We start from the raw sequence: 11439 nt of genomic DNA on the forward strand, positions 1-11439 counted from the left end.
CCCTTTCCTTGCAAAGTCTGAAAGAAAAACCCATTGCCTTCAGAAAAATTGGAGCTTTTCAATAGCCCAGGGCAAGCAGGATTGTGGCTGAGTTACCCAGCTGGAGGGAGAGGTGAACTTGGGAGTTCCAATGCTAGCGATCAGCAATGCCGTGCCGCAGCCCCGGCACGGATCTCAAACAGCAGTCAAACGTGTGGTTTAGATGGAGGAAACTGGTGGGACTCCTAGTGACCAGCCTTTTATCTTTAGCGCTTTAAAGCCAGAAATCCCAAAGTGCTTTGCTGAGGAGATCAATGCCATTTTGCTCAGTTTTACAGATGGGGAAACTGAGGCACAGGGAGGCGAAGGGCTATGTCAACGTCACATAGTAGAGGTGGGCAGATTTCCCAAGTCCCTGTCCAGTAGTCTGCACCATACTGCCTCTAAGACACCCACTCACCCCTCCTACCACTGAGAGTTCTCTTTCCCAGTATGCCCCACTTCACCTCTGCTAAGTGCTGAAGGTAGCCCCCCCTTCTCGGAGGAGAAAGCCTCAGCCTGCGAGTGGAGGAGCCCTCGCCAGACTGTGTATGTCTGCAGCGTTTACGCTAATAAAACGATCACACACAACACAGCCGCAGCCGCCAGGATTCCCGAGCAGATGCCAAATCCAGCATGGGCTCTTTAGCTAGCTCTGCACTCCAGGCTCAGGGAGCAGATGTGAACTGAAATACATCTATTCGCAGGGGCTCAGCTGCTTTCCAAGCATAATTCTGGGATTGTCAAGTCCATAGATCCATAGATTTATGGCCAGAAGGGACTCTGGCATCCTGGATAGCACAGGCCAGAGAATGTCACCCAGGTCCTCGTCTATTGAGCCCAGTCACTTGTGTTTCATTAAAGCATCTTCCAGACAGGCTGGATTTGGAGACTCAGGAGAAGAACCCCCACCCCCTTCCCTTGGGAGTTTGCGCCACTGGTTAAGCGCCCGCACTGCTAAAACGCTGTGCCCGATTTCTCCTTGGAACGTGTCTGACTTTAACTTCCAGACCAGGGTTCTGGTTTGGCTTCGCTCCATTAGGCTGAAGAACCCTGGGATCTTCTCCCCATGAAGGGGAGAAACGTCAGCCCTTGCTCTTCTTTACGAGAAGCTAAGCAGATGGTGTCTCTCACGCTAAGACATTTTTTCCAGCCCTCAGATCATTGTGGTGGCTCTTCTCAGCCCCCTCTCCAACATCCAGCTGTCCCCACGCACCGCTTCTCCTCTGGTCCTGAACTATAGCCCAGCAGAGGCAAGACCCGTGGCTGATGGTTACATCCATAGGCCTGAAGTCCATGCTGATCATCCCAGTGTGACCTCTTACATACCGCAGGCTGGAGAACTCCCCTAGCCATTCCTGCCTCCAGCCCAAAATGGAGAGTTGAGCTAGCCGCTGGGTAACATTTTTGAAGTCACTTAAGCCCAGCTCCTCAGAAGGCACTGAGGTGCCCAACTCCCATTTAAATCACTGCAGGAGGAACCAGGCCTGATTCACAGTGGTATTACAGTGTCTAAAGATGCAGATAGGCAGCTAATGGCCTTTACAAAAGCGTTCAGGGTAAGTGCCTGACTCCTCTGGAGAGGCAATGGAAATCATGTGCCTAACTCCCTTAGTCTGTGCAGCGCCTGGCATGAAGGGGGGCCTTCCCACCCAGCTTGATTAGAGCTAGGCAAGACCTCAATGTAAATTAAACAGTGGATTCCACAGAAAGTGGAAACGTGGAGGAACTGCTAAGGAGGAGCACAAAAGAACAGCACAAACATGTAAGGACAAAAATCAGAAAGGTTAAGGCGCAAAATGAGTTATACCCAGCAAGGGACATAAAAGGCTACAAGAAGTGGCTCTTTAAATACATTAGGACCAAGAGAAAGATGAAGGAAAGTGCTGGTCCTCTACTTAGCAGATACTCAACCCAAGTAATATTAAAAACAAAGGGGAAGGAACACAAGCCAAAACAGGGAACGAATGGGTTAAAGAATATTTAGAGATATTAGATGTATTCAAGTCGGCAGGGCCTGATCAAATTCATCTTAGGGTACTTAAGGAACTAGCTGAAGCAATTACCTTCAAGAACTCCTGGAGGACAGGTGAGGTCCCAGAGGACCGGGGAAGGACAAACATAGTATCTAACTTTAAAAAAGGGAACAAAGAGGACAGAGAGAATAATAGACCAGTCAGCCTAACTTTGACGCCTGCAAAGATACTGGAACAGATTATTAAACAATCAATTTGTAAGTACCCCGAGGATAATGGGGTTATAAGGAATAGCCAGCATGGATTTGTCAAGAACGAATCATGCCAAACCAACCTAATTTCCTTCTTGACAGTGTTACTGGCCTAGTGGATGGGGTGGAAGCAGTAGACGCAATGTATCTTGATTTTAGTAAGGTATTTGACACACTCCCAAGTGACATTCTCATAAACAAACTAAGGAAATGTAGCATAGGTGAAATTACTATAAGGAGGGTGCACAAATGGTTGAAAGATTGTACTCAAAGAATAGTTATCAATGGTTCACTGTCCAACTGGGAGGGCATATCTAGTGGGATCCCACAGGGGTCAGTCCTGGTTCTGTTCACTATTTTCATTAATGAGTTGGATAATGGAGTGCAGAGTAGGCTTATATTTGCAAATGACACCAAGTTGGGAGGGGTTGCAAGTGCTTTGGAGGACAGGCTTAGAATTCAAAACAACTTTGACAAATTAGAGACCTGGTCTGAAATTAACAAGATGAAATGCAATACAGACAAATGCAAAGCACTGCACGTAGGAAGGAAAAAATCAAACGCACAGCTACAAAATGGGGAATAACTGGCGAGGCAGTAATATTGCTGAGAAGGATCCAGAGTTATACCGGATCACAAACTGAATAGGAGTCAACAAGATGATGCTGTCGCAAAAAAGGCTAAATATTCTGGGGTGTATTAACAGGAGTGTTGTATGCAAGACCTGGGCGGTAACTGCCCTGCTCTGCTCGGCACTGGTGAGGCCTCAGTTGCAGTACTGTGTCCGGTTCTGGGTGCCACACTTCAGGAAAGATGAGGACCAACCGGAGAGTCCAGAGGAGAGCAACAAAAATGAGAAAAGGTTTAGAAAACCTGACCTGTGAGGAAAAGAAAAAATAATGGGCCTGTTTAGCCCTGAGAAGAGACAACCGAGTGACTGAGGAGAGGCCTGCCAAAGGTATTCCCGTATGTTACGGGCTGCTACGAAGAGGGCAGGGATCAACAGTTCTCCATGGGCACTCAAGGTAGGACAAGACATAATGGGCTCGATCTGCAGCAAGGGAGGAGATTTAGGCCAGATATGAGGAAGAACTTTCGGACTCAAAGGGCAGCTAAGCTCTGGAGTTGACTCCCCGTCATTGGAGGTTTTTAAGAACAGGTTGGACAAACCCCTGTCAGGGATGGTCTAGGTTTACTTGGTTCTGGCTCAGTGCAGGGGCCTGGACTAGATCACCTCTCCAGACCCCTTCCAGCCCCACATGTCCGTGATTTTATAAGTGCCACAGTTGCTCCTTCCAATGTTTTTAGGGTTACAGAAGGGACCAAAACCCTGACAGAAGTCTCTGCCGTTTGAGCTGCCAGACAGACCTCCCCAACCTGCACCGCACTTCAAAAGCGCTCTCCATCCCAGCTTAAACAGTGTACGGGCCGGATCAGCCTGGCCAACCCCCAGCCCACACCCTGCTACCACGGAGCAGAGCGCTACTCTGTGCCGTGTTAATTACCCTCTCCTTCCTCCTGCTCGCAGGCACTAAGCAGCAGCCCAGCCGCCTCGACCCCCTTGGCTCCGTGCAGAAAGGCAGCGGTGAAGCACTGAGGCGAAGGGGAAGCCGGGCAGAATTTCGGCTCAGTAAAGCAGACATGATTGATGGCTCAACTCCCCAACTGCCCCTGCAGCCAAAGGGAGCTCACAGTCGTTCTGCTTTGGGCCCATAGAAGCACAAAGCAAGTAAGGAGCCGGGAGTTCTGAATCCCAGCTCAGCCCTGCTCTAACCCTCTCAACAGACGAGATGGGAACCCAGGAGTCCTGGCTCCCAGCCCAGCCCCCATCCACTGGACCATGATGCCTCCCACGCCAAGAATCTGTCCCGCCCTCCAGAGCTCTGATGTGTGGAGCAGCAGAGACCTCCTCAGAGAGTGGCTTAGGTCAGCGGCCAGGGCCCAGCTAACTCCCTCTGAGCTCAATCACCCAGCCTGCAGGAAGGAGGAGGTCACGAGTGAGTGCTGCGAGGGGTGGGGGGTAGAGTAGGGAGGGCTGAGAACACAGTGGGGGTGGCAAGGGCTGGGATAGGGCCCAGAGTCTAATCACACTCACTACCTGCGTCTGGACTTCCTGCACTAACCCCTACCCCCACTCTCCTCCCACAATTGGAGAGGAACCCAGGAGTCCTGGCCACCAGCCCTTCTACTCTGACTAGAGTATAGATCCCAGGAGGCCTGGCCCCCCATACATCCCACCAGAGCTCTGGCAGGGAGTATAGTCTAATGGCTACAACAAAGGGGATTTCAGCCAAAATCCTGGATTCTCTGTCTGGCTTGGGGAGGGGAGTGGGGTCCCATGGCTAGAGCAGGGGGGTGGAAGTCACGAGGACTCCTGGCTTCTGTTCCCAGATCTGTCTCTGACCTGCTGTGTGACCTGAGCAAGTCCCTCCCCATTTGGTACCTGTGTTTCCCTCCCACCCTTTGTCCATGAGATTATAAGATCTGGGGGACAGGTACAGTCCCTCACTGTGTATGTGCGGAGCCCAGCCCAACTGGGCCCTGCTCATGGGGGGATCTGCAGACTTTACTATAATATTATTTCCTACTCCTCGTTAATAATTAAGAGACAGCTGCAGATGCACGCGTCTCCTCCTTAATCCCCAGGGCTTTTCAATCGGAGCTGGAACCGGCTGCGTGTGAGACGGAACAGAAACTGCTAGCAGATACCGAGCTGGCGGCGCTGCGCTCCGGGCCAAGGACACTGGTCAAGGCAGAGAGCTGGCTAATTTGCCGAGCCAGCCAACCTTAACAGCACAGGCCGATAAGCTCCCTGCTCAGACCCAGACCACAGGGAGTCTAAGCCAGCTGGATCACATCCCAAATTCACCCAGATCAGCTCTCATCTCCCCGCCTCGCATCACTTGACCTCAGAGAACAGAACCTAGGAGTCCTGGCTCCCAGCCGTCTCTGATCTAACCCCCCAGACCACACTCCCGTCCCAGAGTGAGACACGGAACCCAGGAGTCCTGTGTGGAGCTTGCTGATGATGCTGTTTTGCACCCAGCAGAAGCCGGAGGAGATGTTAAATTAGCAGAAGTCACGACATCCTGGTGGGTGGCTCACGCTGCTGAGAGAAGAGATGCAAGGGCATTCCAGAGCTAGATGAATCCTGGCACGGAGTGTGGTACTGCAGAAAGACTTCATTCCAGCAAGCCGCCAAGCAAGTGGATGAACGGGTGCCTTGTGTGTATTGCAAGCGATGCAGCAATGCCTGCCTGAGTCTGCAGAGAGCCCGAGCCGATCACTCTGAGAGGGGTGGGGGATGTGCGCCAGGTGTAACTGATGCAGGAAAGCAGCCTGAATCTTCAGAGAGCCTGACAATGGAAGAAACACTGCAGCATACGTGGCAATCAGTTGAGAGAGCGAGGACAGCCCAAGGGTTAGGACACAGATCGGCAACCTTTGGCACGCTGCCCGCCAGGGTAAGCCCCCTGGCAGGCCGGGCCTGTTTGTTCACTTGCCGCGTCCGCAGGTTCGGCCGATCGCGGCTCCCACTGGCCGCAGTTTGCCGTTCCGGCCAATGGGGGCTGGAGGAAGCGGTGCGGGCCAAGGGATGTGCTGGCTGCAGCTTCTCGCAGCCCCCATTGGCCTGAAACGGTGAACCGCAGCCAGTGAGAGCCGGGATCGGCCAAACCTGTGGACGCGGCAAGTAAACAAACCGGCCCGGCCCACCAGGGGGCTTACCCTGGTGGGCTGCGGGCCAAAGGTTGCCGATCCCTAGGTTAGAAGTTCTAGCCTGTGTTTTGGGAGATCTTGGTTCAAGTAGTTTTTCCCACCCATGCACAGCTGGCCAGATGTATTGGGGGGTGGGGGTAGGGATTTTGCTTTCATCTGAAGCATCAGGGATCAGCCACTCCTGGAGATGGGTCACTGGGTGGCATGGGCCAGAATCCTCTCTCTAGCTGCCTGGTGGGTGGGTCTTACCCACATGCTCAGGGTCCAGCTGATCATCAGACTGGGGTTTGGGAAGGAATTTCCCCCAGGTCATATTGGCAGAGATCTTGGGGGTTTTCACCTCCCTCTGCAGCATGGGGCGCAGGTCACCTGCTGAGATCAGCTGGGCATGGTTCAGCGCAGGGGCCTTCGGAGCCCTTTGGTCTCTCCTGTTCCCTACCTGGGGCTCACAACCGATTAGTCTCCTGATGGCTGAAATGCTTTGGTTTAACTACTGTCTTGGGGCTCAATACAGGGGGAATTGAACAGCCTGAGATAGACAAGAGGTCAGACTGGGTAATCTATAGATCCCTTCTGGCCTTAAACTATGAAATTCCCTGCTCCGCCACAGACTCTCTGGGAGACTTTGGACCAGCATCCAGCCTCTCTGGGCCTCAGTTTCCCGATCTGTAAAATGGGGATCATTCATCTTTCCCTATCTCCCACAGTGTGGTGAGGGTAAATGCCTTTGAGATTGCGAGGTGCTGAGACATTATGGTAACAGGTGTCCAGGTAAGCACTTAAGGTAGGTTATAAATAAACCAGGCAACTGCTCCGTCTAGAAGACTCAGGCTCCATGGTACAGGGCCCCTTGTTCTAATAAGTGGCTGCATCTGAAAAGCTCTGGGAATCGCTGAAAGCAGGAAATTGAAACCACTGGCCCACAGAGCAGCTAACGAGAATCAACGTGGGAGGCAGCGGTGTGTCCAGAAGAGCGGCCGACCAGGCTGGCTAATGAGGCATGGAAAGCAGTAGACGAGACAGCGTCTGCTCAGAGTGGGATCCCTGAAAGCATGGCAGGGTTGGAATTAGATAATGCCACGTTCGCCGCACGATGAATCCAACTGCAGGAGCAAAGTGGGAGGTTTAGACATTCTCCAGGCTCCCGCTAAGCAGGATCTTGAGTGACAGCTCATTTGGAGACCAAAATGAAGGGAGGCAGCAGACAGAGCACAGGACTCGGAGTCAGGACTCCTGGGTTCTATTCCTATTTCTGCCACTGACCTTTGGCAGGTCCCTTCCCCTCTCTGTACCTCAGTTTCCTCTCTCCTGCTCTTCAGGGCAGGGACTGTCTCTCGGGTGTCTGTGCAGTGCCTGGCCCAAAGGGGCCCCGAACTCAGTCAGGATCCAGACAGCACCCGGCACAACAGGAGTGCTACCATAACACAAACAATAATCAAATGAGAGAGAATACGCAGTATAGCTGGCTGGCAAAAAAACCTGGGGTTCCCGTCACCTTTTTGTCCTGAATGAGGCCGAAAACTGAAACGTCAGAACTTTGCGGAAGTGGAATTCCACAATCGTTTGTTCTGGAAACACCAAAACATTCCCACAGACAGAACGTTCTGGTGTTTCCGAAACAAACTACGCTGCTGGGGAGCTCGCTAGGCCCCAGCTTCCAAGCTCCCTGCCAGGCAGGCCACCAAGGAGCCAGGGGAGCCAAGAGAAAAACAGCAGGTTTCTATCAAAAGCTTTGTTGAAACTGACCCGCTCCCCTGAAATGTGGCCATTTTGACTCATCAGCCTTTTCAATATTGCAGCCAACTTATTGGCTGGTCCAATTATCACAGAAAACGGTGCAGATGAGTAACCATTGGAACAAACTGTCAAGGGCTGGGGTGGATTCTCCAGCTCTTGGTGTCTCCAAATCCGGACTGGTGCCTTTCTGGAAGATGGTTTAGTCCAACACAACTGACTGGGCTCAATACAAGGGGAGCTGGGTGAATTTTGCGGGTCTGTGTCCTACAGGAGGTCAGACAAGATGGCCAAGGGTCTCTCCTGGCCTTAAAATCTATGAGCAACCTGGCTGCAGGGCACTTAATTATTTGTGTTACTGTTTACCAGTCACAGATTGGTTTAAACCTTGGAGTATGAGTTTTGCCTCCAAAATTAGCTACTGCCATTAACTGCTGTAACACTGAATATTATTATACAGACTTTAAACATGTCTCCTCAAATTCGTCTCCTCTCTACAGTGAGCAAACCCCATCTAGTCAATCTTTCTTCGCAGGAGTTTTACTAGGTCTCTAATAATTCTAGTTGCCACCCTGTGATTGTGTAGTATGGATCGACAAAGCGTGTACACCACCTGGAGAGCCAAGCTATCCCCTTGCTGCCCCTTCCCCAAGGGAAATCCAAGGGTCCCCACCAACACACACACAGCCCTACCCATCCAACCCTGGGGTAAGGGCCTACGCCACTCCTACAAAACAAATTCCCGGTACCCACCATGCCCCTACTGACACTCCCACCATTCCCAGCACATCTGAATGCACACACATGCTCAGGCAAGGATCCTAGCCCCCCGCTTTTCTACTCCCCAGCCCAGTCAAGAGAGCAGAATTGGTGGGGCTCTCACAGCCCCTCCTCTCCTGCTGCCAGCTGGCAGGGGGGTGTATCCGTGCCAGACTCTTTTGCAGCGATCCCCAGTTGTTAGTTTGAGTGGCAAGAGCTGTCGCGTCGTTAGGAAGGGAACGGGGAGTTTGAACAGCCGAACGCCCACGCCCGGGGTTTGAATGGAGCAGCCTGTCATGCAGACGGAATACAAGTGCTTCTGTTTATCGCCAGCGCCCCAGAGAATCTAGCACAATGCCAGGGAATGCGAACCGCCAAGAAGGAAACTAGCAGGTTGATCTTCACATGCTGAAGCCTCCAACAGTCAGGGATAGAACCCAGGAATCCTGACTCTGAGCCTCCCCCCACCCCCAACTCTAACCCACTAACTCCCACTCCCATTCCCATCCCAGAGCTGGCTCTCACCACTAGATCCCATTGCTAGCTTCCATGGATCAGACACAGAGGTGGACTTTAACACATGCTTGCCAGTGGATTAAAATCAGTCTCCAGACTGAGTTTCACGCACAGTACTGAGGATAACACCCCCTTGTACCTCTTACACACACACAGCCCCCTCACTTTCTCCTCTTCTCACATACACCCCTATGCTGCTGGCAGCATCCATCACTTGGGGAGAATATTTCCCCCAAAGCTTTTTTAGGAAGGAAAATGAGGTTTCCCACATACAGAGAATTCCACGGAAAGTTTCCACCAGCCTCAGAATTGTAGATTTTTCATTAAAAACTGAAAATTGACCAGTGTGGGGCCAGACGCCTTTCAGAATTTGGAAGTTCCTGGCTGGAAACGTTACAGTTCTGGGGAAAGCGTGCTGGATTTTCAGCAGTTTTCAGCCAGAAGTCTCCCCATTTGGGGCCAAATTGTTTCTTTACAAATCGTCCAGGTTTGGGCTGAAAATTTTTGCTTTTCAATGTCAAGTCAAACTGTTCTCCAACCAAGAGCAGATCCGCACTCTGCCCTTCCCCAGCAAGGCGCCAAACTGAGCCTGGTCGGCCCCTGCACAGAAGCGGGGCGGTGTCCTACCTCAATGCGGCCGGTGTCGGGCTGGAAGCCACGGGAGGGGTCCTCGGTGGTGACGCGGCACTGGATGGCACAGCCATTGATGCGTATGCTGTCCTGCCGCAGGCCCAACTCTGCCAGGCTCTTCCCCTCCGCGATGTGGATCTGGGCATGCACCAGGTCCACGCTGCCAAGAGAGCGGAGGAGGAGAGCTTGTGTTAACCTTCAACTGACCACAGCAGCGCCAGTGTCCACCAGAACCTAACATCCTCCATAGAGCCCAAGTGTCCCCAAATAACCCCCAAATGGGGACTCTGATCCCCATAGTCTGTTACCTCACATGGGGCCCCCCCATCATTTCCCACATCACCCGCCATAGCCTCTCCTCCTCCAGTGTCCCCCACTGTCCCCACAGAGCTGGGGATCTGCGGGTGCATTGATTCTATTGCCCTTTGGGATCACACAGGGTTTTCTAGCCACCAGTTTCAAAGTCATTGGCAAACACAGGCCAGGATTGGCACTCCCATTATTATACAAAGGGGGAAACTGAGGCACAGAGTGGCAGGACAGTCCCCTCCCTGCTCAGTGCCTCAGTTTCCTCTCCTATCCTTTGTCTATTGCTCTTCAGGGCAAGGACTGTCTCTCACTGCCTACCCATGCATTGCACTGCATGACGGGGCCCCAGGTCTGTGCAGTGCCCAGCACGATGCCCCTCTCCCGTGATCTTAGGGCCTCCGGATGCTACAGAAATACTACCTACAATCATAAATTAAGCCTGTATTTAAATGCTGTGTTGAACAGCAAAGGGATTACTCAAGCAGGTACTTAACTACAAGCTCTTATGGGACCTTTTTAAAAAGGCTGTTTGGAGCCTAAATCCTATTGACTTTCAATAGGGCAAGTAACTCCCATTTAGGCCTTTGAAAGCTGCCCTCAATGTGCTTTGCTGAACCGGGGCCACAAAGCTGGGATTTTTAGCCAGTGATGGCGCTTGTGTGATGCACAAGCCAGGCCTAAATCCAGTTTGCAGGCCCCAGCCAGTCCAATTCTGAACATGCCTGAGTGGGAGCGCTCAGAAGACAGGGAGCTGTTTTTACATAGTCCCATAGAGCCAAGTTCAAGCATTCAAAGTCATAAATTGGGCCTCCCCCGCCCCCATTTGGTTTAATTATCAAGCGATCTTAAAAAAAATAAAAAAAAAATTTGGAGGGTTTATTTGCCTCTTGATTTTGAGCCTTTAGAAACTCGTAACTGAAGGTAGAGCGAATACTCACAATCTTAAAGCATTAAATATGTAGAGTTCTGCACAGATACAAAATTTGTATCTGCATCCAATCTGCAAAAATGATCCGCGGATATAAAGCAGAGATCCGCGAGTGGATATCTGCGGATTTGCAGGGCTCTATAAATATGCCAAGTTTAGCTCAATGGCCACTGAGGGAGAAATTTGGGGTGGTTGCAAGATCCCGAAGAGGGACAAAGAAAAACTGAAGGAACAATCATTCCTAAGTACAAGTTCTACCAGCTACATTGTAGCCTCAGGACAGACAACACAACGAAGAGTACACCAAAGAAACAGAGAACAGCTAACATCAAGGCATCCTCAAGTCCCCGATCCTCTCTAGCTTGGAGAGCAGAGTAAAAAAAACAAAACAAAACAAAAAAAAACAACACACAGATTTTCCAGTGCATTGGCTAGTTTGAAATAGCTAGGGTTACCATACATCCTCTTTTTCCCCGGACATGTCCGGCTTTTCGGCAGTCAAACCCCCGTCCGGGGGGAATTGCCAAAAAGCCGAACATGTCCGGAAAAATAGCGGCTCTGCTCCTCCCCTGATCTTCGGCTCTGTTTAAGAGCCGAGCTG

General features: G+C 51.5%; 1 protein-coding gene across 4 annotated transcripts in view; it reads right to left on the reverse strand.

The window, feature by feature from the left end:
- The window catches only part of PC (pyruvate carboxylase), a 254067-nt gene that overhangs the window by 84646 nt on the left and 157982 nt on the right, over positions 1–11439 (reverse strand). For all 4 annotated transcript variants that reach the window (XM_034776012.1, XM_034776013.1, XM_034776011.1 and 1 more), the window contains one exon: positions 9599–9761. In XM_034776012.1, coding sequence (XP_034631903.1) covers positions 9599–9761 — 163 coding nt within the window. The remainder of the gene's footprint in view (positions 1–9598; positions 9762–11439) is intronic.

Source organism: Trachemys scripta, chromosome 7 (assembly GCF_013100865.1).
Source record: "Trachemys scripta elegans isolate TJP31775 chromosome 7, CAS_Tse_1.0, whole genome shotgun sequence".
NCBI lineage: Eukaryota > Metazoa > Chordata > Testudines > Emydidae > Trachemys > Trachemys scripta.